The sequence below is a fragment of the Grammomys surdaster genome, unplaced genomic scaffold (assembly GCF_004785775.1).
Source record: "Grammomys surdaster isolate TR1022 unplaced genomic scaffold, NIH_TR_1.0 150, whole genome shotgun sequence".
Taxonomy (NCBI): Eukaryota; Metazoa; Chordata; class Mammalia; order Rodentia; family Muridae; genus Grammomys; species Grammomys surdaster.
In genome coordinates, this window is record NW_021604608.1 from 20,289,795 (window position 1) to 20,315,756 (window position 25,962).

Here is a 25,962-nt window from a genome sequence, read left to right on the forward strand (position 1 = left end):
CCTCCCTCCCTCCCTCCCTTTCTCTCTCTTTCTTTCTTTCTTTCTTTCTTTCTTTCTTTCTTTCTTTCTTTCTTTCTTTCTTTCTTTCTTTCTTTCTTTCTTTCTTTTTTTTGTTTTTCGAGACAGGGTTTCTCTGTGTAGCCCTGGCTGCCCTGGAACTCACTCTGTAGACCAGGCTGGCCTCGAACTCAGAAATCCGCCTGCCTCTGCCTCCCAAGTGCTGGGATTAAAGGCGTGTGCCACCACGTCCTTTCATTTCTAAAGCAATTAAAAAAAAAGTTTAATTTGAAGTAAGAATAATACAAAAACTAAATTACTGTAGAGACACTAAATCCGTATGTGTTTCTTATATATGTGGCCAGGCTGTCAGATCAACGAGCCAAAGATTTTATGTAGCTACATTTATTCCCGGGACATTTTACATGTAAGCGTGTAAGTGTGTAAACGTGGCCGACAGCAAACAGCAACACAAAGAAACAAGATGTCCTTTTAGGAGGAAGTGGCTGCCTGGTGATGTCTTCACACCCTTGAGGTGCCAACTTCCCCCAGCCCTCCCAGGGACTAAACTCAGATCCCTGCATGTTGTGCAAGAGCTGCACCACTGGACCACACTGCCAGTATGCTGAAACAGGTCCAATTACTTTCTTACTGGCTATAAACACATCAGATGTTAGGTTAAACCGGGCCAACTAGAGAGCTTTTGGTTTCATTCAATTGTGCCAATGTCAGGGAGACGTGGCTTCTGAAGTCTTGTGTTGAAATGCTCATACATACATAGATGTGCCATACACTAAGGGGAGGCTTGTGGCTACAAGAGCCCCAGTTGTGAGCAGTTTGTTATGTGTCCTTCTTAAACACCTCATGTGGATTTAAAACAAACCAAAACAAAACGTAGCAGTGCCAACAGTTGTATCGCCAAGAATTTGCTTTAATGGAAATGGGTCTATGTCCCTTCATGCAGTAAGACAGACAGACGGATAAACAAAAACAGTGGCTCTAGTTAGCTATGGGTGGCCTTAAGTCCAGGTGGAAACAAAGGGCATGTGTCTCTGTGTGTATTATTTTTTGATGAAATCACACGTATTGTGAAAGACATAAAGAAGACACACCACACAGTGCCTTAGTCTACAAAGTAAAGATCTTCGCCAGACGGCATGTCGGCTACCCCCTTGACGCTGCTTCCAAGGGGCGCGCAGATAAGGTGGTAAGGGTGCATCTATCTATCTGCTTTTAAAAAATAAAAGGAACTTTAAGCATTTTGCCTTCTCTTCTACATATTCCAGCAGAAATGTGACTGCAAATCATCACAAAACCACCTTTTACGTGATGTATAGTTCACTGAGTTACTTAAGACCTGGGCACATGGACATCATACCCAGTAAAGATAATACAGTAACACAATAATGCAGTATATTTCAGTAAAAATAGAATAAATAAAATAAAAATATTTCAAGCTGTATTTAACAGGTTAATTTAAAAAAAAATGATAAGACACACAAGGCATCGTGAACATGGCTGCCTGTTTACCGAATCACAAATATAAAGAATGCATAGGTAACCGAAGTATCACAAAGACCTCAGCTAAAACATCGGCATCCTCTCATAGACAAATACAAACATACTTTCATACATACTTTTTGGCCATGGCAGAAAGTGTCCGAACATACTGTTTAACATAATTCATTTTACAAAATTAAAAAAAAAAATCAACCTGTACTTAGTACGCAAAGCTATTCTCAGAACAGAATGTGCAGTAAAAGTACTTCACACATGAAAGGCTATTGTCCATGTTACTGCATCCTAAAATTGCATATATAAATCAGTTTGCTACTTAAAGCTAGCTCAGTCTTGATCCTGAAAACAAACAAACATATGCCTTAAAAAACTTAAAGGGTTTGGGTAGAGACTGCCTATAGAAATGTGGGTTTCTTCCTAGTTTTGAAGCCAAGTGCCCTGAAACATTCCACTGCGGAGATCAAAATTCGAGACCACAGTAAAGAGATTCTAAACAATTTTTCTCTGGGCACAATAAGGTTTTCGGTATGCAGAAATGTCTCAGATGGCACCTGTTACTTCAGCTAGTGTGCAAGCCAGCACCAAGGGTTAACACCCTCTCTCAAGTGACATCACTTTTACTGTAATGTTAGGATGCCAGTGAACAATTCCAGCTTGTCCGAATCCCACTCGCTGTCACTCCATTACGTAATGAGGTGGTAAGTGCCACAGCCGGGAATGTTCCTACCACAGGTAACATAATCTCCGAAACATCTGAATCGGGACCAGGCTGCTGAGGACATTCTTCCTCTATGACACATTTGAGGAACACAGCCCTGGACCAAGAAAGGACAATGGTCTTACAGTAAGTGCCACTGGGTAGATAAAGTGGACTTTTTCCTTTACTCACTGGGGAATTCTGAGATGGCCTGAAAGTCTTTCTGTTCACTGTGTGGCTCCAGGGTCATTTGTGAAGGGTCCTCCTGATTGCACGGGACGAAGCATATGTGGTAAAAGTTTCAAGATGTGGGTCGTGATCCTGGCTCTCATGGACTTTGGTGGCATCCTAAGCCACTTCCTTAGCTTTTGGTGCTCTGTATTCTGATTTCTTCAGTGGGTTTGGTGCCTTTCCTACCATGTAAGGCTCAAATGTGATAAAACTGTGCAGACCATTCTGACAGATACAGAGCAAGGTTTAAAAAAAAAAGCAGCACTATTTTATAACTGGATATTACTTTTGACATGAAACACAAACAACACTAATAAGATGGGCCTTTTAAAATAACAATGTCAACAAGAGTCTATGTTTATCTATCTTTATGGTTAGGTTCCTTAGCGACACAAAAAAGGGAGCAGGAAAATGGTATGTGGGAGACGGGGCTGTAAGGAAATCCATTATTTCCAAGCATAATTTGCCCTGATAGGAAAAAAATTAAACCTTGAAAGTAAAACGGGAAAACGGAAGTTTAAAAAACACATCTAGTCAAGTCTTAACACATTTCTAACCTTAAACACGTAAATTCAGGAAAATTACAATTTAAGATTCGTTGCCATAGACAACAGATGATGGATAGACAGCTTCCTGGACAAAGAGCAGAGAGAAGGGCTGGGGCAGCAAGGGGATCCCAGGAATACATTTACTTCCAGGATGAGAACTAACAAGAATCATGGCGGAGATCAAAAATAATGGTGTGTGACAGATATAAATGACGTTTCCTTGACTCTAAATTGCATATTAGCTTGATATCAAACTAAGGATGGAAACTGCAGGAATATTTCATTTTTCAGGTGTGGGTAGAGGTTGGCCACAGTACACTTTAATTCTCTAGCTGTACAATGTAAGGCAGAAGTTTGAAATACGTTCCATCCCAAATGCATCTGACTCTTTTCACCTCTTTTTTTTTAAAATAACCAGTCTGAAAACCATCTGAAAAAGAAAGGCCTGTTTTTTTTTTTTTGCTTGATTTTAATTCCTCAAATTTAGTTTTCTATCAATTTTAAAGTTCTCCTTTGCCCAGCACCCCCAACAGCTGTAGACGTGAGCCAGTGTCCATGCGTCAGAGAGCTCGAGGATGAAAATGGTTGGCTGGTGTCTGTACCGACGACAACAGCCAAGTATTGTCAACCAGCAAGCTCATTTTTATGAAAAACTAAAACCCAGATGTATCGTCCCATTTTTACAGCAATTCAATGGTATCTGCTACTCAGGATCCAAAATCAGAGCAAAAGTGCCGAGGGACCCCAAGGTGGCTTGTAAAAGATCCAGTCAAGAGGACAGCAAAACGAACTTGGGCACCGTTCATCCAAGGACGAAATGTTAGTTGTCTAGGGATGGTGTGGCCTCATTCTTCTGTGTGTGCTTGAGAAGTCCTGTTCACAATATTTACAACAAGAAGATGACCTTCCACTGCTCAGGATGTAACTTACAGGTTAAAAAAAAAATCATGCTTCTTTTCATATCACTTGGTGGCGGCAAGACGAGGTCACATGCTTGTCTAACACTGTCTGGTTAAAGATAAATTCTCTGGAGACAAAGCATCAGCAACTGAGTGGAAGGCCAGGTGTTGGCTTCTTTAGTGTAGCTATTTGATCCTCAGGTAATAGTGACAGACTCCTCTAGTCCCGGACTGCTAGGGCGTCTCTGTGACAGGCCGCTTCTGTTTCAAAGTGTCAATGAGAGATAAGACCCCTCGTTTCACATTGGTCGTGACTCTTCGGGTCACTGAATCCGCTGGCGGGGGCGGGGGGCGGACTTTCTGCGAAGGTGGCCTGGCTACCAAGCACTTCTGATATCGCAACTGGAAGGAAAGAGGCAAGCGGCATTTTAGGTGATATTTCTTCCTGGTTATTGTGCTAGTGACTCACTACCAATGTGTTGACTCTCAAGAGTGAATGGCCTGGCTTCTGAATATAAGTCTAGTTCATCACTACCACCACCGGTACTATTATTACCAGCACCACCAGTCCCACCACCACCAGTCCCACCACCACCAGTCCCACCATCACCAGTCCCACCAGTCCCAACATTACTACTGCTGCTACTTTTATCTCCGTTAATGCTACCACAACAGCCCCACATCCACACACAACGATACTGCTGTCATTACTATCGTGTGTGGGAATACTGATCCTGCTCGCTGTCTGTGCCAGGCAAGCGCTTCAGCAAGGAGCACATCTATTGTCTGGATTCACTTCCTTCTCAGTGTGAGACGATTTGCTCTTCCCACCCATGGCTCACTGTCTGAAGCTAACCAAATGAAAAGGGTTAGTACACAGGGGCTGCTAACTCAAGTTTTCACCAGACACCTACATACAGGTGTGAGTTCGTGCCGGGGCCCGAGAGAGGGCTCAGTGTGCAGTACAGGCTCTAGAGCTTGTGAGCCCTAGGTACCTAGTCCTTAGGTTTCTCCAATGCTCCATTTCTTTGATTACAAAGTGGTTGAGAATTATAAAGCAAATTTGTAGAAAGCGTAAGATAGGCCCGGCAACACATATTTGTTCCTGTTTCCTACTTTTGTAGAAAGTGTTGTACTGAGATTTCAGTATGTATTTTATGGTCCAGTATGAACCCTAATAGATTTTAAAAAACCATCTTCATCAAGCATTGACAACCTGGGCACATCTAGCCTTCAGAAATACAATAACATAGGCCTGGTGAGTTGGCTCAGCAGGTTGAGGGCATTTGGTATTGAAACCTATCACCTTGAGTTTGACCCCAGGAGCCCACATCAGAGAGAAAGGACTTCCCAGTGGTGCTCACTGACCTTCACATGTGGTAAGTGTGCACTTGTACTCTATTCTCACACTGTGTACACACACATACATACACACACACACACACGCACACATAAATAAAAATATTAAATATACATTAAAACACATACAAGCCGGGTGGTGGTGGCGCATGCCTTTAATCCCAGCACTTGGGAGGCAGAAGCAGGCAGATTTCTGAGTTCAAGACCAACCTGGTCTACAGAGTGAGTTCTAGGACAACCCGGACTATACAGAGAAACCCTGTCTCGAAAAAACAAAAACAAAAACAAAAAAAAACCCACCACATATATATACTAAAAAATAAATAGCCCACTTGCTTTAGTACTAGCAGAAAGTTAGTAGTTCCTCAAAGTTACATGAAAATGACGAGGTTTATCATTTCCCTCGGATCTAAAAGGAGCCAACCGATAGCTCCTTTTCAAAAGTCAAGTTAAATGTCAACAGGCTCCTTAAGGTAGTTACGTTAGGCTGCTTCTCCCTCAGGCCCACGAAAGATGGACACGAGGTTTCCATGTCCTCTTGTATCCTCAGATAACCGGTTCCTTCCACTCAATAAGGAAGGACGGCTCCCCACATGTCTGCTCCGTACAAGGGACTCACCAACCACACACTTCTAGAGCATGAGTCTATCACCATGCAGGTGTGGCGACACTGAACCCTCGACTTGAAATCTCAAACAGTGGCTTTGTGAGTATGTGTGGAGTGAATCAAAATTACACATAACTGATGAAATTCATAAAGAATCCCTCTCTGACTGATTTTAAATTTCACTGAAGTGTCTTCACTCTGGTCTATATGACACACCTGCCAATTATGCCTTAAAAGCAAGTTCAAAGGAGTGTCACTGCCGTATCTCGTATACCAGGAAGTGTGAGTGCTCGGGATGGAGAAGGACGTGGGTCTGCATGAAGAAGGGGGTGCTGCAGGTGGTGGGAGCCTGGATTCCACCCAAGTGCCTCGTACCACAATGCTGGAGCCACTCCAGCTGGCTGCATTAATAACATTTTTTATTAAAAAAAAAAAAAAAGTGTTTCCAAGCAGAAAAATGAGTCCGGGAGTTCGGAAAAACAAAACTGTGGCCGCTGGTAAAAACTAATTAGCTAACTGTCGTTAGCATTTAAAACGTATAATTAAGAGTGAGCGAGTGCCAGTCATTCTAGGCCCAAACCATCTGCTACGCTCCATTTCAATTCTGAAAAATATCTAGTTTTCTGCTTGCTCGATTGAAATAGCACTTGCTTATCTCCTGCAGCCCTTCTGCCCACCTAAGCTGTCCACACCTGTATCCCAAGCTCACCTCAGCGCCTGCTCCCTGCTCCTCTCCCCTGCTCGACACTCAGGCTTAGAATCCCAGATCACACCACTTACAGAAAATACTCCTCTAGCCATGAACCAGTGAGTGGGAGACAGATGGGGTGTGAATTCCAGGTCTCTCTTCTTTCCTTCTCTTCTCCCTCAGGTCAATAATGTCTTAGAGATGAAAAAAAAAAGTGTGTGTATGTGTAGATGTATGTGTGTGTGTGTCTGTATGGTGTGTGTTTACGTGTGTGAGTATGGTGTGAGTGCATGTATGTGTGTGTGAGTATGGTGTCTGTGTATGTGTGTACATATGTGTACATGTGTTTGTGTGTATGTACATGTGTGTGCCGTGTGTGTATATGTGAGCATGGTGTGTGTATACATGTGTGTAGATGTGTTTGTGTATGTATGTATGTGTGTGTGTATATGTGTGTGTATGTGTGTGTGTATGTGTGTAGCTTGTGCCACAGAACACATATGGAAGTCAGAGGACAACTTGTAGGACTTGGGTCTTTTCTAATATGGGCTCAGGGTTCAAAATTAGGTCATCATCAGGTGTGGTGGTGAGTGCTGAGCCACCTCACTGGCCTCAATGGGCACCCATACACCAATTTGCTCTTCCCCTATTCTGTTTCTCTCTGCCCTCCCTCCACCCATCCCATCTCATGTAAACATTTTAAATAATCATTCTGACCTTTTGTACTAACACTTAAAACACAAATGCCCCCTTTCTTCCTTGGCTGCTTGAGAATTGGTGCCATGATGAATCCCTTTAAATACCTGACCAACAACGATCTACTTCAGAGGAAACAAATGGCTGTCCATGTTCTCCCCCCTGGGAAGGCAACAGAACGGTAACTAAGCTGGGAATTTAGGAAAAGCAGCCAGAATGTACAAAATGTACAAAACCACACCAGATGTCACTTTCGTATCTGGATTCAGAACTCATTCTGGTGGTGGTGCGGCAACTGGCTTTGGTATGATTTATGATTCCTTGGATTCTGCAAGGAGAAATGAGTCCAGACACAGCCTTGTAAGACATGGCCTGTTGAGAAGAAAAAGACACCAAGAAAACAGCGAGGGGATTGGGAGATGAGAGTGAAGCAGGGGTACTGGAAGGCCAGTGGCTGTGGAGGAGAGAGGAGGGAGGGCTCCATGGTGAGGGGATCTGCCCAGGTGGGGCAAACCTGTACAGGAAGTACTGGAATATTGCAAAGATTTAAAAAACACATACCCCCCCCACACACACACTCAAATACACTGTAGGAAATAGGTAAATTTCAATGCCACTATACTCTCACGGAATCACACTGTCTTACGTGTGGTTCGTCATTCACATAAGTGTCATTATGGGGCACATGATGTAGGTGAATTCCCTTAGCACAACAAAGTGTGCAGATTGTCCCCGTCCTAAAATAACCAAGCTCACAGACCAGCCAGTGTCGTCCCTTAGACAACCCTTGACAGACTTACTTTATTATTACTTTTTAAAGATTTATTTGTTCTGTATACAGCTTTCTGTCTGCATGTATGCCTGCAGGCCAGAAGAAGGCATCAGACCTCATTATAGATGGTTATGAGCCACCCACCATGTGGTTGCTGGGAATAGAACTCAGGACCTCTGGAAGAGCAGACTGTGCTCTTAACCTCTGAGCCGTCTCTCCAGCCCGACAGACTTTCCTAGTGTCCACTCTGAGAGCCCTTCTCTCTCTGTCTAACCCCTTCTCAGTCTAGCGTGGCCTCCCCCTATCGGTTATGGTTTTTTTCCACACTCCTGTGGGAGTTTTGCATTTCTCTCCCACTGTATCTGAGCTCCCTGATTCAGGGGTCACACTTGGGCTTTCTAGGGTCTGTGCAGCCCATGGGCACAGCAGAGGGGACTCTACCACCGCCGCGTCAGGAAGTGCGCCATCATACCACTGCCTCCGGCTTGATGATCCCTCATGTCTCTTTAGTCTACACTGGCTGACAGGCCCTTGAATTGATCACTACTCCTCAAGCTATTATTTAGGAAATAATCACTAGGAAAGCTCGACAGAGAGATGGTGTTCTTCCCTTTCAATGGCTGACTATTTTTAAAACCCAAATATGAACCGGAAGTGGGGGCACTTGCTTATAGTTCCATTGCTTGGAAGGCTGAGGCATCAGATTGCTGAGTTTGAAGCCTGTCTAGGCTACACAGTGAGTTCCAGGCCAGCCTGGGCTACTGTGAGACTTTATCTCAAAACAACATACCCGAACCCCAAAAGCTCCAAAAGCAAGGCCTTACTAACTCCTACTTCACAGTCTTTTCTGGAGAGAGTCAAACTTCAGCAGTCTTTCACGACAGGGGTCCTGTTTCTCTCACCAGTTCTCCTGACTTACTCCACTGTCACTAGATGGTACCCTGGGCTCAGGCTCTGGTGCCTGCCTTTGCTCTGACCGTTAAGTTTCTCAGTGTGTACCATGAAAGGTATCCTGAGCACATCTGCTCAACGAAGGGATGTGTTTGTCTTGAATCAGATTCACTGTGAAGTACCCCTAGCCCAGCAGCATGGGGCTGACCCTATTTGTGTAGCGGTAATTATTTAAAACAGCATTTTCTTGGGCTGACAGCGGCTTTGCTTAGCTCTGTCATCATGTTCCGCAGCCAGAGGCCATGTGCAGTCACCAGCTAGAAACGGCCAGAGGCCATCTGCATGCCACAGCTAGGAACAGCCAGCCAGAAACACCGGCCCTGCCACCCACGAGACACCAGCGTGGGAGATGGCTCTGCCAATCTTCCACGCTGTCTCCGCAAGGCTGGGCTTTGCCCAGACCATCCCACCATCCATGCGGGCCCGGTAGGAATTGAGACTCTAATGCTTAAATATTAATCAGAGGCTTTATATGTTTGGTAATGCTCAATAACAATATGCCTATACAATTAGAGGTGTTCCTAATTAACTAACCTAAATATAAGTTGTTACCCAGGACTGCTCTCCATACCTGTGTGGCTCTTCATCCTCCTATCTCTCTCTCTCTCCCCCTCGCATCGCTCCTCCTCTTCCTTTTCCCTCTTCCTCTCCTTACCCTCCCACCTTAGCTCCTCCTACATATCTGCCCCTTACTGATGTTATGTCTAGTCTCTTACCTCACAAATAAAACAAAACCAACTACTGGACAGGGCTGTTGCAAAAATTAGGAGGTAAATAGAATATCGATGTGCTGGAAACAACCATGGGAAATTAAAAACTACTTGTTAATCATTACTTTACAAATACTGACTTGAAGGTAGGCCCTGCCACCCACGAGATGCCAGTGTGGGAGACTCTCCCAATGACCAGTATTTCTTGGTCACATAAGAAAATTAATTTGAAGTCCAGAATAGGTGACCCTTAAATCTTATTGGTTCTTTACAGGGCCCTGCCTCCTGAGATGTCTGCTGGTCATTAGGAGTCCTACCCACAAAAATCAGAGTGCTATAAAGCCCAGGGCTTTAGGAGTCCTACTTTATCCTCTTAAGTAAGGGTTTCTGCTCTAACTTACAGCGTGTGGGACAGGCAGGGTAGGGTGGGTTTGTACACACAGGATGGGCTTACTCACCATGCAGGCAGCCTGGACAGCTTCCGACACATTGGCTGCATTAGGCTCACACCAGAACACGTGGCACTCAAAACGCTGGTTCCCCGTGTCCATGATGAAGGCAAACGTATGGATGTCCTTTCCGACGCCCATGAAGGACAGAAACCTCACTCGACACTCCACCAAGACCTCCTCTTCATTCTGTGAGAGACATCGTTCAGCACTTGTGCTCTCTGGGAAGCCAGACAGCTGTCAGCAAAAAACATCACACCTTAAATTGGGCCTCCAATTTGATCCCAGCCCGGTAGGACCTGCATCTTAGCAGAAAGGTGAATCTTGGTTTAAGTGGCCAGCGAGGCTGGCACTGCCATGGGTGTCTCTTGGTATCTGATCTCACTGTGAATGACACTGCTGTTGGGGATCGGGACATGTGCCCATTCTCTTTTCAGTATATCCCACATCCCTATGTCTTCTTCACTATGGGAGGAACAGAACGCTCGCTGTCATAGACTTCTACAAACTGCCCAATGCAGGTCACCCAGCGGCTCAAGACCTCTTTGTCTAGGCAAACCTTGAGGGCCCAGAAGAAAAAGATTCTCAAGTCTCTCTCCGTAGGCTTTTCTACTCAAGCAAAACCAGTGCATCAAATTTTGTCTAACACCGAGGAAGACAGAACGCTGCCTAATCAACACATTTGTCTAATCACCACGCCTCCTACTTCTCCACACACAAGGCGGGATAGAGATGCGTGTGGAATTCATTTCATAGCTGACACCCACTGCAACAGCCACGGGCAATTTGTGAGTTAGTAAGCAGAGCCGGAATACCAGCTTTCAAATCATAACATCCTGGCTTGTTAAGCATTCAGGAATGAGACACATTTCATAGGCAGACTGCTCTGGCTGAAGAAGTCAGGAGGTTTGGGAAAGAAATTCAGGACTGAGGATTTGGGAGACGGGAAGAGGACAAAGGGGTGTGAGAAAGAGAGAGAGCAGCACTAGCCAGGACACTGCAGTGGGAGAGGATACAGCAACGTGCAGCAGGAGGGGACACATCCAGCATGAGCAGACAGGCCTGTAGGCTGGGGAGAATTCTGCCCACTGCTATGGATGGGGTGAAGTGGCAGAAGCCAGGACATGCTTATGATCCGAGGCCTTCCCACAGTGCTTCATGCATCTTTGTAAAGTAGGCTGGAGTCAGACGGCCTGGCTTTAAAGCTTGGTCTTGCGCCTTCCAGTTTGATCTCAGCCAAGTGAATTTGTTCAGTCACCACAATGGGATAATCAGGGTTGAGGCCAATACTGGCCTGTCGGGATGACCAATGACCTCTTCTCCATAACCTAAAAATCATTAGGCTTCCCTACCAGAAACAACATCTGCACCTAACCCCAGAGAGCATATGGCCCAATCACCGGAACCCTAATAACAAAACCAAAATTCACAGTAAGCCATGGCTGGTGCTACATCATCACCTCAAACAGTATGTCTCCGGAGCAAATGAGGAAGGCAGGATTGGGATATCAGGATGGAAAGATCCAGGTGTCAAGGAAGACACAATTAGATACAGACAGAGCCCCGATTCTTCTATAAACGTAGGCCACTTTAATCAGTCGGCAGTACAAACCCCAAGAGGTCGCGCTTTGACTTAGTTTCTGAGTCTTATGAAAGGGCATTGTATCCACCCCCCCACCCCCCACCCCCGTAGCCCAGGCAAGACTGTCCCTTCTCCAGTTCCCCACCTTTTCACTGATGACTGTCACAGTGGCATCTGCCACATTCATGTTCACCGAAGGCCAGTCCTCCTTGGTGGATGACGTCATAAGATTTTCTATGGCACTGTTCAGGGTATCCATGCCTACAGACAGAAAGGATGATTGAAAATTCACTCTCTAATACAGGTCCAGTCGCTCAGCTGCGGCCACACGTAGGTTGTCATCCCTGGTATCAGGCCACTGTATCACTCTGTTCTCGTTTGCTCAGAAGATAAAACACAGCTTTTCTAATAGAGATTCATGAGCAACTCTAGGGTTCCAGTGCATGTGTGTGTATGTGCATATATGTGGGGGGCGGGACACGGGTGTGTGTTTCAGTGGGTCCTGTCTATGAGACCATGACACCCCAACCTCAAACCTGCTTCAAAGAGTTCCCCCACTTGAGGGTGTTGCCTTTGAGAGCCCGGGGACAGACAGCCAACAAGCCAGCATCTATCAGAGTGCTGAATCCTCCTTCATCAAATTGGACATTTAGTCAGGCCAAGGTCGATGGCCTCTTTACAGACACAGTACATGCTGTCCAGTGGGCTCCTTTGTGAGTTCCAGAACAAACAAGTTTAAAACAAATTAAATCTGTTTATTGTGTGGTGTGTGTGTGTGTATGTGTGGAGTGTACACGACAAAGCATGTGGACATATGTCAGAGAACAACTTTTGAGAGTCAGTTCTCTCCTTCTACCATTGGGGGGGGGGGTCTGAGGATTGAACTCATGCTGGTGGGCTTGGTCGCAAGCTCCTTTACCCACTTAGCTATCTTGTCTGCCCAGAAGTAACAAGTTTATTGAGATGTAACTCACACGGAGTTCACTCTTTTAAAAAGCATGCATCCCACCCAATGGTTTTCAATAATTCAGTTCAGTCATCAGATCAACTTTAGAATACGTCCATCACCCTGTAACTTTTAGGGACCACTCTCCATGTTCCCCATAGCCTAACCTCAAAGCAATGCCTTACAATTTCTAGGGATGTGCCTATCCTTAGCATGTTATGAAGAATCCCCCACAGAGGACTTTTTTTTTAAGGTGACTTATTTCATTTATCTCCATGTTTTCAAGGGTCACACATGCTGTGGCATGTTTCAGTAATTTTTAAATCTTTTTTTCCATGCCATATAAAATTCCATTCCCTGAAAACATTAATTGATTTGTCTATTAGTCAGGCAATGGGCATTGGGAGTGTCTTTACTTTCCAGACTGTCGTGAATAATGCTTTAGGAATGTTTTTGTAGTTTTGGGGGAATGATCTTGTACTTTTCTTGAGTATGTGCATAGGGGCAAAAGTGCTGGGTCAAAGGTTACGACCTTTAACCCTTTGAGGAACAGCCAGGCTGCCTCCCAGAGATCCTTTTGCCTTATCCCCAGTGGAGCACAGGGTTCTGATTTCTCCATGGCCTTTTCCAGGTAGACACAACAGCTCCCAGCCTTGTGAGCTTGAGAAAATGGAGCAACATGGTTCCTGCCACCGGGATGGGACCTGAACACTGGAGATACGACTTCTGAGTCCTAGTGTACAGACACGGGGGCTCCATCAGTTTTTCCTTCCTGTCCCTAGTTGGTAAGAACGGAGGCAGTAGCCTGGCCCAATGCTGGAAGAACAGCTGGGTACTCTACAGTCCTGGGCTGCTCATCTCTGGAATGCTGGGAAAACAGGAAATCCAAATCGGTCCCCTTAGAGTCCCTATGTATGCTGGGATCACATGTCACATGTCAAATCAGGCTAGCTTTTCCTGCATCACTCATGTGATCAGGACAGTTATGTGTCCGGATGGTGATACCACAGAGGCATGGATCCGGATACGGAGAGGAATGATAGAGTGGCCTTGCCCTCACGGGAGAACAAACAGCTCTCATATTTGGAAGGCTTTCGGAGGTTTACCTACCAACAGGTCTGTCTACAGGTAACATGCCCAGGTACTGCACGTGGAACTTCTGCACCAGCTCCGTCTTTGGTGTTGGAAAATCTACTACAGAGAACAAAAAGCGGTATGTTTCTCAGTAGTTCAGGAGACAGTGAAAACCAGCCGCCTGTGCCTGGCATCTGCACTCCCAGATGGCCACCCAGACCAGGACGCCTTATTCCCCGGATGTTCTGAAAAGGACAGCATTTCTCAACTGCAGATGTAAGGGTTCTGTCAGTCTAAACCCTACTGACCTCTCTTTCACAGTGAAATGCTTCGGAAGGCAAAGATCAGGTATGGTAAGTCTTTCATATGCTAAGAGACAGCTTTTTGTGCCCTGTTTGTGTCTGATGCCCAAAGAAAGTTTAATCACACAGGGTATGATCAAAGACGTGTGAGAAATAATGTAGCCCCCCAGCTATGAACTTACAGATTTTTAAACTACTGAGTCCTTACCCCAGGGCTATACATGAGTTACAAAACAAAACAAACTCCGCTGACAATAGTCTTTAATTTGTTCAACAGAAACACAAAACAAGTGCCTTTTGTGTTTAACACTACCGAAAAAAGCAACTCTGTCCCTTAGCGGCCAGCCGTGGAGCAAGCGGTCAGCTTCTCCTCCACCACCCAGGAAGGGCCTCAGGACGCAGCACCCAGGTTGGCTCCTGCTCCTGCCTCTCAAAGTCTAGAGAACGGATTCTAGGTTGGGGACCACCATGCCCAATTTTAAGGCATATTTTTATTTTATATGTATGAAACGTTTGCTAGTTTGTATATGTGTACCACGGGCACACGGTGACTATGGGAGCCAGATGAGGGCAATGGATGCCCTACTTATGGAGCTCCAGGAGAGTAGTCACGTGGGTGTTGAGAATGGAAACTGGGTATTCTGTAAGAGTAGCAGGCCAGGGCTGCAAAGGAGGAGAAGGAGGCAGGGGGAGGGGGGAAGGGGAGAAGAAGGAGAAAGATGAAGGGGAAGAAGAGGGGGAGGGGACAGGGGGAGGAGGGAGAAGGTGGAGGGGAAGAGGGGAGGGGGAGGGAGAGGGAGAGGGGAGGGGGAGGAGAAGAACGGAGCAGGGGGAGAGGGGGAGTCACTCGCAGTCACAGTTGCTGAAGACATACCTTGCAAAGGGACATCAAGACTCATATTGGTCCTCTCCTGTAAGGAGCTGCAGGCCAGGGCTTTGGCGTTCTTCCGTTCAGCCATAATCTAGACATCAAATGAAAGTGTAGCTTGGGTTCACCGTTACAGACCCCATGTCACCAGCCAGCCCTGCCAGTAAAGCGTTGGAGTTGACTCCACTGGGATTTACACTAGTGTTGCTTCCTGCCTTCTTTCCCTGGCAGTTTCTGCATTATACATTACCTCTCGCTTAGCACGCCTGCCTTCCCCGGAAACAGAGCACCGCCTGAGAGCAGCAGTTCTCTTAAGTGCTTAGAATTTCCTTCTTCCGTCTGCTGGTTCTCCACTCTGCTGAGAACAGCCCAGCTTGTGCTATGTTGGGGCACCTGGTCCTTCTGGCCCCTATGCTCGGGGAGCAGAGAGTAACACACTTTCCTGCTGCTGCCCCGTGTCTACTTTTGATACTCTTTCCAGGGCTCTGGAGACAGTGCACGGTTCAAATCCCACCACGGCCCTTACTGGCTGTGACCTTGCATTAGTAAGCTTCTCTTCTGGGTCTTGTTTCTGTCACTGAATTTATGTCAAAGTGCAGTTGTGTGGATTAAATGAGTATTAAATGAATCCAGAAGGCTCAGAAATGTCGGCCGCTATTGCCGTTCTCCGAGTCTTCCAGTCAGTCTCTCTTCTGTGAGGGACACTAATGGTCACTGTGTGCCGACATCACACTCTTTGCTCTTGTTCTCTACTGGAGAGTTGTACAGTGGTGTGGATTTGGGAATTGAAAGAAGCCTGGTCACAAGTTGCCCTACAAGTAACTCATTTTCAATCCCGGCCCAAGATTTCTGTTGCAAGGCCGGAAAGTCATTTCTCTAGGTATGCAACCTAGAGGTGCTCTAGCATACATAGGAAGAAAGCGTAAATTACCCAAAAATACTCTGCCATCTTGTGAGGGACTTGGACATCCGAGGATGTAAGTGGGTAACCCTAATGGATCTGTTACCGATGCCCTGGACTTCGAAGGACCACTACACATTAATGAAGCGGGCTGAGCACCACCTGCCTGCTTCTTTCCAAGTCTGATTTCATAGGCCCTCCCGATTGTCTTGTCTGCTCAGGCAGTAAGAGGAAACAGGTAGACTCTGTCCATGCTCATCTTACCTTGGAACAGATTTCGTGGAGACTTGTAGCAATGGCTTTTGCTGGCGTGTCACAGCGAAACACATGGCATTTCAGAATCCTTGTGTCTTTGTCTCTTGCCACATAAGCAAAGTCCCTGGGCAAAGAAAATTCACCAGGGTATTAGGAAAGGGAGGTTTCCACCAACACGCCCTCTAGTTGTGAATGTTAACTGAGCTCACAGCCAGCGTGTCAGTGGTGAACTGTGGGTGCAGATTAAAAACAGAACCCAAAACATCAGCAGCTTTAGACGGCAGAAGCAGAGTTCAGTGGCTGTTAGGGATGGGCGGCTATATGACACGACAGGGTCTTCTAAAGCTAGGGTCTTGAACATTGGGGTGGGGAACAACGCAGACTGAACATGGAATTCTGCAGAAAGCATCTGTCATAGATAGGATGGTGAGCCAATGGACACGGAACTGGGAAGATATGAACGACAGAATGATGCAACGGCAAACAGCTCGGCAGTGGAAGTATAACAAGAGGCTGTGATGTGTGAATGTGTGCACGGAGGATGGGCCAGCCCCACAGCTGCCTGAGAAAGCTGATGGGCAATCAGAGTGAACACTGGAGCACACAGATCCTGCGGCCTGGAATACTACCACGTGATTCTGCTGAATAGCCACACTTCAGCCCTGGGGCAAGGCTGGCCTCTTGTGTTATATATCTGGTTAGCTCGAGCAAGTGGCTGGAGGCAAGTGCTGGGTGGCTGTATGTTTTTATTGATACCCACTGTGACATTACTTGGCTTCAAAACAACCATGCCACACAGTTAAGTTTCTTGCTGCTATTAATGGAGACGATGGTTCTCCAGAGAGGCTGGTCCTAGAATTCCAAACTTCTTGTCTAATTTCTCAAGTTCTGAGGCTGTACGCACGTGAGCTATCCCACACAGCAATTGTATTTATGTTTATATTACTTGTCTTCCTCTCTGTTTTTTTTTTTAAAGATTTATTTATTTTATATATGAGTGTACTGTAGCTGTCTTCAGATACACCAGAAGAGGGCATCAGATCCCATTACAGATAGTTGTGAGCCACCATGTGGTTGCTGGGAATTGAACTCAGGACCTCTGGAAGAGCAGTCAGTCAATGCTCTTAACAGCTGAGCCATCTCTCCAGCCCCCTCTCTAGTTTTTTTTTTAATCTTTAAAGGTATAGCCTATCTTTAAATTATATGTATTGCATGTATATGTACATGTGTGAGCACCCCTCCTCCACCCCCAGGCCAGGGGCATCAGAACTCCCTGAAGCTGGAGTTGCAGCTGTTGTGAGCTGGGTGCTGGGAACCCATCTCAGGTCCCCTATAAGAGCAGTAAATACTCTTAACTGCCGAGCCACCTCCCTAGCCCCTATTCGTGGGTTTTTGCAATATGGGTTCACGATGTGGCCCAGGCTGGCCACAAAATAATAGCAGTTCTCTTGCTTCCACCTCCCCAAGTGCTGGAATAAAAGGTGTGAGCTACCCTGCAGGTTAAATTACTTCTCTTAATGTAAGAACTGGTGCTGTTTTCATGGATGACTTCACAGAGCCCTAGCCAGAAGTGCGGTACTAGGGTAAAGGAAGGGTGACGAGCTAGAGGGGTTGGCGAGAGAAGCCTGCCTCCTTGCCTGTGTGCCATGGGAAGCCTTGGAGTTGGTCCTGAACACCGGCTCCAGGCCAGGCCATCCCTGCCTGTCTACCTCAGGTTCTACCCTCACCTGCCTTCAGCATCTGTCCTAAGTACCTCTTGCTCCTTCAGTGACCATTTCAGCTGGGTCTCTCATGCTGGAATCAAAGGTTCCCTAGCCTGCTAGCCAGTCTCCTGTACCTGATTCCAGTACTATGGCCTAGCCCACCACCTGGACATCCCCTGAGTCCCTCTGTTCTGTTGCAGCCTGACCAGTAGTCAGTATTCTAGCAAGTTCTTATCCTTGCCTTTGTTTACCCTGTCTTTACTCTATTGCCATGGCTAGGCTCAGAGGTGCCCCCCAGGTTCCCTGGACATACTGCACAGTGACCTTCCTGTATGCCCGTGAAGCTCTGTGAAGATGGCTCGTGCCTTATTCCCAGTGCCTAGTCTCAGACTGATCATAATAGGAATTTGTAATGTTTGTGGATGGCAGCACAAATCTATTCCACATGTCCGTAGTGCCTATTGGGAAAGGTGTCGATCACGTGGAGGTGGGAGTGGCTACTGTGGCACTGGGTGAAGGAAAGGTCTGGGGAAGGTGTTACAGATTTGCAGGGATGGGTAGACTCTGAGAGGCAAGCATGGTCTTTCTCCACACTGTATCCCCAAGCCGTCACATCCTAGTGTCAAGGAAACACACAACCTAAAAAAGCAACAGTTCACTTCTGGAGACTGCTCAAGGGAAGCCTTGTACTTGGCTGCCTCCCCAAGCTCCCGCATTCCCCAGATGGTTGGTAGAGTAAGGCAATGTCTTACAACCCTTCTCCTTCCAACTCCCAGGTCTGGCTGCTATGTTTCCGTGGCCAAATCTCTCCAGGTGTCCCAGGATCACACACAGAAAGTTCGAGCATCCTTATCTGGATGTTAAGGGCTGAGGAAGCTTTTCCACATCATTCCTTCTATCAACGTCTCCCCTCTCTCTCTGCTGAAGAAGGCGGTCCCATGATTCTGTGTTGTGGTATCATCCCTCATTGTCCAAAGCTGACTCATCATCTACCCCATACAGCCTTCCCGAGGCCTGCCTGGACCTCTGGCCCACAAGGCCTTGCTTGTTCAAATGCTGTCAATATGCACATTCTGATTGCTATACCTTCTCTTTTGTAGAAATGCACAGTTCCCCTCTGTGTCTGTCCTCTCTAAGGAACAGGAAGGAACAGCTAGTAGGAGGGTACCAGATGTAGGCAAACCAGCTTCAAATCCATTCCTGGTTCTACTAAGCAAACATCCCAAGACAAAACTTCCTGGGTGTTGACAAGTAGAAAAATCCACATCATGAAACTTTTTTTTTTTTTTTTAAGAGACAGGGTTTCTCTGTGTAGCCCTGGCTGTCTTGGAACTCACTGCGTACACCAGCCTGACCTTCAACTCACAGAGATTCCTCTGTCTCTGCCTCCCATGTGCTGGAATTAAAAATGTGTGCCACCACTACCCAGCCATGAAACATTTTGAATGAAATTATTAAAATGGTGTTAAAGTTGCCTCCAGCTTATGTGAACAAGGTGTACATAAAGTAGAAATAACCATCACACTGAGTTGTGGGTCCCGTCTCATCAAGTAGATGCAAACATTCCAAACCCACAAATCCTTCTGGCTTTGGAGAAGCATATTAGACCTGTGTGATCCCCGATCTGGATATTAACCCCATCTTTATGTGTGGGCAGGGACATTTATTTCAGTACTATGCTGCCATTCTCTGATGAAAGCTTCTAAGATCCAGCGTTTTCTCCCTGCTGAATGGTGGCTGTCAGGGAGCATACTATCCCAAGGTTACTAGGGAGGATGGGACACACCTGGACCACCAACCACTCGATCAGTTCTCCCAAGCGCGAGTTTTGTGCTGTCTCTGCTTTACTGTGTAACCTCACAGGCATAATTTTAAAAATCATTATTATTAATCTTTATTTCCTTTCCGCTCAGGGAAAGGTGATGAACAAACACCTCAGGGGCAGTTGTCTGGAATCTATATTTTCCCAAAGGAGAAAGTTGCAGCCTTGGGCTTTATGGGGGAGGGCTTCTCACAGATTCTGAGCAGCCTATATCTTCCTATTTCTTCACAGATAGTTAATAGAGAGACAGAATATCCCGGTGAGAGCCGTGGCTGAGAATGTTCACTGACCCCAGGGGGCTTCAGCCTCCCCAGAATCTCTTTCTGTGGAGTCAAGAGGTCTGTATGCCTTTAACTTTACTCCACTACATATCCTGCATCACCCTAAAACAGCTGTAGTTTAGTCCCCAGCACGGAGGTCTGCAGAGGTGACGGGGTGACAGGGTTTGTTCCTTAGACCTAGAGCCTGGGCAAACATCTCATTAATCAGCAGTGAGCCCAGACACCTCTTCACAGGTTGTTCTAGAAGCTCTGTTTGCAGCATCCCTCTTTTGTGTCTGTGTGTCAGACACAGAAACGGCTTCTCTTGTTCCTCAAAGATGCTCTTGTACTAATTCATGGACCCTGTGAGAAATGTCTTTGCAGATGTACCAACTCAGGGATCTGGAGATGTGCCTGTATCTCTGGATTGTCTGACTGGCTCAGGGAAATCCCAAGGGAAGGGAGGCAATTTCTGCCTTAGAAATGAAAGGCCAGGACCAGGGCCACAGGAGAGGGGCACAGGTAAGGACAAGCATGTGTGTTTTCCTGAAACGACAGCCCCATCATGTCTGGAAAATCCACTGTAGACCTCTGACCTCTAGCATTCTCAGAGAATGTATCTGTTACTTTAAGTCACTTCTGCTTGTGGTCATGTTACAGTAGCAACAGTACACCATGCAGCTACCCTAGGACGCCCCCCAAATTGGAGTATGGCATTCTTTTTTTTGTTTTGTTTTGTTTTTCGAGACAGGATTTCTCTGTGTAACCCTGGCTGTTCTGGAACTCACTCTGTAGACCAGGCTGGCCTCGAACTCAGAAATCCACCTGCCTCTGCCTCCCAAGTGCTGGGACTAAAGGTGTGTGCCGCCACCACTGCCTGGCTGAGTATGGTATTCTTTATATTTTTTTTTGAAATAGTCAATTCACTTCCACAGTTTCCTTCTGTGTGGCTGCTATGGTGGATCAATGACGCAAACACAGACAGACAAGGTTCCAGCCGAAGCCCAGTGGCAAATGTCACACACTGGTCAGAGATACACGAGTTGTGTCCTTACACCCTCTCCAGGGTAAAAAAGGCAAAGAAGGCTCAAATGAACCTCAAATGACTACAAAGACAGGGGGAGCTGAGCACCCAGGTGTCTGGAAGAGCCCCTGGTTATCCACTGCACACAGCAGGGGACAGCGTTGCTGTCCCAGGACTCTATGATCGGTCTCTACAGCACATTCCCCTACAGGGCGTCTAGCTTTTAACCCAGGCATTCAAGCCTAGCATTCTTACATATGTCCAAACCTATGTGTCACATGCTTCAAAACATTTGTTTTAATGGTAGATGTTGAGTTTGAGGTACCTAACAGGCAACAGTGGGGAGGGCCAGCAACATGGATGCTTGGTCTTTGAGGTCTGGGAGGGACACAGGCTGGAGAGTCAGTTGAAGTCAGTGGAGCAGACAAGTGTAGAGAATGCAGAAGCAAAACAAGGCGTGTGGTTCAAGGAAAGGCATGGAAAGGCTCAATGTAGAAACCTCTAAAGAGAAGGTGGGGGAGAGAGTTAGGGAGGAGGGAGGCCTAAGGTGAGGCTGGGGGACTTGCCAGAGCTGAGGGACTGAGCAGTAGCAGGCAGGCAAAGGGGAGCCTGGCCTCCTGGACCCTGACCCTAGAGAGAGGAATTTAGGATCCTGGTTAGAACAAAATTGATACCTTATTTACTTTTAAAAGACCACTTCTCGTCGGGCAGTGGTGGCACACGCCTTTAATCCCGGCACTTGGGAGGCAGAAGCAGGTGGATTTCTGAGTTTGAGGCCAGCCTGATCTACAGAGTGAGTTCCAGGACAGCCAGGGCTATACAGAGAAACCCTGTCTTGAAAACAAAACAAAACAAAACAAAATCACTTTTCTCTTTGGAACTTGTCAAATACATATGAAAGTAGACAGGAAACTCCCATATCTAAAAGGCGCCAACTAGCATGGTATAGAATTCTGTCCCTGCCACTACCACAATGCTATAGGCCATGACGCTTATACCTCGGATTCTTTCCTGTCTTTTAGTGAAGTGATCTTCCTGTATTCTAAGGAGATGAAGAAACCATATTGCGTGCGTGCTTGTGTGTGTGTGTGTGTGTGTGTGTGTGTGCATCCCTCCATGGTCAGAGGACTCCCGGAAGTTGGGAAAATGGCCATTCGAGTGCTAGGCCCATGAACTCAAGAGATCACTACAGGACATGTGCCTATCAGGTATTACATCACAGTTGGTCAGCAATAGCTTGGATACTGTGTGGGGTATGCAGTTGGCCTATGACATAGGGGTGTTGTAGAACACATACGGGGTCCTATGGCTCAGACACTGTGGGATAGGCAGCTGGCTGGTCTGTAGTAGGGGCATTTCAAGAGCCACTAAAGAGTCTATATGTATTAGCTTCCATAGTAGTGGTTTATCTCTAGAGATAGGCTCCTCTACTGCCCCCTGGTGGCTGGGCGTCTCACACAGCTAAGCATCTTCCCAGGACTCAGCAATTCATACATAAAACTACACCACTAGTCTAAATGGTCCCCAGACCCCAGTCACAACATGGCTTCTGTTTTCCCACACATTCTTCTGGATATCTAAGTATCCAAGTTGTTCTGCTCGATGAAAGGAACCCTGTGCTTCAGCTCACAGCCTGTCTAAGACTGGGCCAGGGGCTGTCTGTCAAAGCAGGTGTGGGCCAGCCATTTTGCTCAGAATCCTACTCCATTTGTTTCTTGCCACCGTGGGAGCTGTGGAGTTTTGTTCTACAGAGCAGGGAGTGGGAGGCTTGCAGCCGAAACCTCTTGTCTCCTCCTTAAACCCCGACAGACGCCACTGACAGGACTCAAGCCCCTCTAGTAGTCTGATTACTGAACCCGTGTGCTTCCAAACCCTTTCTTCTCGTCCTTTCGCTGTTCTCTCCTGTAATTATTCCCCTAGAGGACCAGCCTCAGGTTCTGCCAGAGAGAAAAATGTCAGCGCTAAGACATCTTTGACAGCCTCAAATTTCTTTTTTTTTTTTTTTTAAAGATTTATTTATTTATTATATATGAGTACATTGTAGCTGTCTTCAGACACACCAGAAGAGGACATCAGATCCCATTACAGATGGTTGTGAGCCACCATGTGGTTGCTGGGAATTGAACTCAGGACCTTTGGAAGAGCAGTCGATGCTCTTAACCACTGAGCCATCTCTCCAGCCCCCAGCCTCAAATTTCTTAATGGCAAAGTGAAGAACCAAAGATTCCGTTCATTATTCACCGCTCCACGGGACCTCGATTACCCTACAAGGGCTCGCTCAGTCTTCACGGAATGAACGGATAAACAATTCTTTATTCAAAGGGCTGCTATTAAAAACAGCCTCTTGGCTCACTCTGTCAATCTCTCTGGCAACTCTCTTAGGGTGTGTGGAATTTACTTACGTATTTTCTCTCTCTGCCAAACGAACTGAAGGTGTCTAAAGACCTCTCAGCTGCTACATACATTAACTGTCTCTGCTACAGTAACCCTGACAAGTGATACCCAGACAGAAACCTCATTTCCTTATGGAACCAGCCTGTCTTCTTGTTGTTGTAAGGTTTCCAGTGACTGAATGAAAAAAAAGTGAGCGTGTGTGTATGTGTGTGTGTGTGCGCACATGTGTGTGTATACATATGTATACATACATAGATATAGTTTGTTTCTTTTTAATGAGAGACTGGGAGACTGGAACCACCTTCCTTATACTTTTTTGCTGGTTGAACTAGCTTTACTCTCTGGGGAGACCCAGAACATGACGACCTTCTCAGCCACACTGACGGCCCATGTAATGCCCAATGAGCGTTCTCCTCTTTTCTATTTGCTGTCTCACCAAACCTCCTCTGCTGGCGTTTCTTACCTCCATAGACTAGATGACATCTTTTATCTAGTAATTTATATTTTTTCAGGTAGAATATATATTTTTACGTAGAGACATTGTAAAGACTGGTCCATGACTGCCATCTGCTAAGTGGTAGTTACCAGTATAAATGAGGAGGAAGTAAAGAAAAGCTTGCTCTAAATCGCAGCCTCTTTTCTATGAAGGACATTGTTGTGGTGGTTTGAATATGCTTGGCCCAGGGAGTGGCACTCTTAGGAGATGTGGCCTTGTTGGAGTAGGTGTGGCCTTGTTAGAGCAGGTGTGTCACTGTGGGGGTGGGCTTTGAGGCCCTCCTTCTAGCTGCCTGAGGATCAAGGCAGATATCTAGGAGAAGGGAAAACAGAAGCCAAGTGGTACTAGATCAAGACGAAGAACTCTCAGCTCCTTTTTCCGTCACTGTCTGCGTGGACACTGCCATGCTTCCCGCCATGATGATAATGGACTGAACGAACCTCTGAACCTGTAAGCCAGCCACAATTAAATGCTGTCCCTTATAAAAGTGGCCCTGGTCATGGTGTCTCTTTTCCCTAACTAAGAAAGGTGTTTTACTCAATCCTGCATTGACTGGATGACTTCCTAGCCACACACAGGTACCCTTCCTCCCAGCCTGCCTTTCTGTGGAAGCTACAGGCCAGCAGTGTGGTTCCCAGCAGAGGGCAAGGTGAGGCCACAATCAGGAGGAGACAGGCACAGGAACTTTGGCTAGCTACTTCGAGCACCTCTGGAAGAAGCTTTCTCTTCCCTTTGCTTCGCATATGGAGTTGAGCACAGGGATTTTGGAATTTGGAAGGTGGGCCCACACCAAACACAGAGTGCTGACAGGAATCAAAATATGGCCATGAACACCTCCAGGACCTAGGGGACAAATGAACCCTGTTTCCAAGACTGACTGCTCTTATTGTAGATTAGACTTGGGGTAGGGGATGGAGGAGGGGCCATGAGGAACTTCACTGCCCTAGATGGCTGGTCCAGAGTACCTTCCTGCTGTCTGTCTTGGGTGGTATTTTTCTGTTTTATCATACCCAACATCAACCATACCAGGTGTGGGTATCTGGGACCTCATCAAGCTTGGGTTCCAACTTGGCAAACTTCTCTCTCCTTCTGCTTTGTCTAGGAAGATGCTGAGTTCTGAAAGGAGCAGCCCAATACCTCACTACCTGGGTTGAACACATTCTGTACAGCCTCTCTGGGAACATTCTTGAGATGTGGACTGTGTAAACAGCAGGCCCGAGTTCTACCATCTGCCAGGAGTGAGGAGGCTTGAACAGAAGGTGGAACGTTCTCTAGTGTGCACTCCCACTCTTAATATTCAGAACAGCTGTCACAGCTGTCTCCTAGTAAGGAGACCCGGATGCAGAAGGAAGGAGGAAGGGAAGAGCTGGCAAATGTCTCGACACTTCCCCACTGTGGAGTCTTGCAGTTGTGGTGCACTGAGGTGAGAGAGCTTATACCCCATGCCCAGGCCCAGGGTGTATCCCCCAAATAGGAGAACTTCTCTTAGTCATATCTTCTGTTAGACCTGTTTAGTAAGTATGACCTGCTCAGTCCATGTTGTCTCACTCACTGGGCAAAACAGAAAAATGGTCACTAGCTACAACAGGGAGTGTAGCTAGGAGGGAACCCAAAGCAAAGAGGAGCTCATCCCTGGAACTATCTCTTCACTATGGCTGGCACTACTCAAAATGCCCTTTGTCTGCCAAAATGGGATGGATGGAGATATACATTCATACATACATACATACATACATACATACATACATACATACATACATCTTCATTCCATCAGTTTGGAGGCTGACCTCAGAGAATTTCAAACTGTATAAGCACCCTGAATTTCATGGGTATATCTTCTCCATGGATAACGTCCTTCAAGGAGGACAGGAGGGTTCCCTGGCTTTGCTGTGGCTAATAACTGAAACTGAAATTGACTGTATTCTGGCTAGCCACCCAGGAAACTTAATAAGAGAACACAACAAAGTTCCAAATTGTCACTCTTCAATGTGTCACAGGTTCAATGTGGCATAGAGACCCAAACATATTGGTCACACTTCCTCCCCGGCATGCTGAGTCATTTGTCCAGCCATTAGTGAGAGAGACCCGAGACCTGGTAGGGTGGCTGGTATTCTCAGCCCATCACCTTCCCCAAGCAGAACCAAACACAGAAGTAGGTTAGGGGCCCAGGTGCAAATAACGAGGATAAGAGGTTACAGAAGACAAAAGTCTGC

The 25,962-nt window shown here is 46.5% G+C and overlaps 1 protein-coding gene across 17 annotated transcripts in view; it reads right to left on the minus strand.

The window, feature by feature from the left end:
• Nucleotides 1-907: 907 nt before the first annotated feature.
• The window catches only part of Apbb2 (amyloid beta precursor protein binding family B member 2), a 333,919-nt gene continuing 308,864 nt past the window's right edge, over nt 908-25,962 (minus strand). For 15 of the 17 annotated variants that reach the window (XM_028765366.1, XM_028765361.1, XM_028765358.1 and 12 more), the window contains 6 exons: nt 16,060-16,174; nt 14,901-14,988; nt 13,761-13,844; nt 11,850-11,965; nt 10,132-10,311; nt 908-4,292 (listed from right to left, as the gene is read on the minus strand). In XM_028765366.1, the coding sequence (XP_028621199.1) occupies nt 4,125-4,292; nt 10,132-10,311; nt 11,850-11,965; nt 13,761-13,844; nt 14,901-14,988; nt 16,060-16,174 (751 nt within the window). In that variant the 3' untranslated portion in view covers nt 908-4,124. The remainder of the gene's footprint in view (nt 4,293-10,131; nt 10,312-11,849; nt 11,966-13,760; nt 13,845-14,900; nt 14,989-16,059; nt 16,175-25,962) is intronic. The other 2 variants (XM_028765368.1, XM_028765367.1) reach the window with 1 other exon arrangement.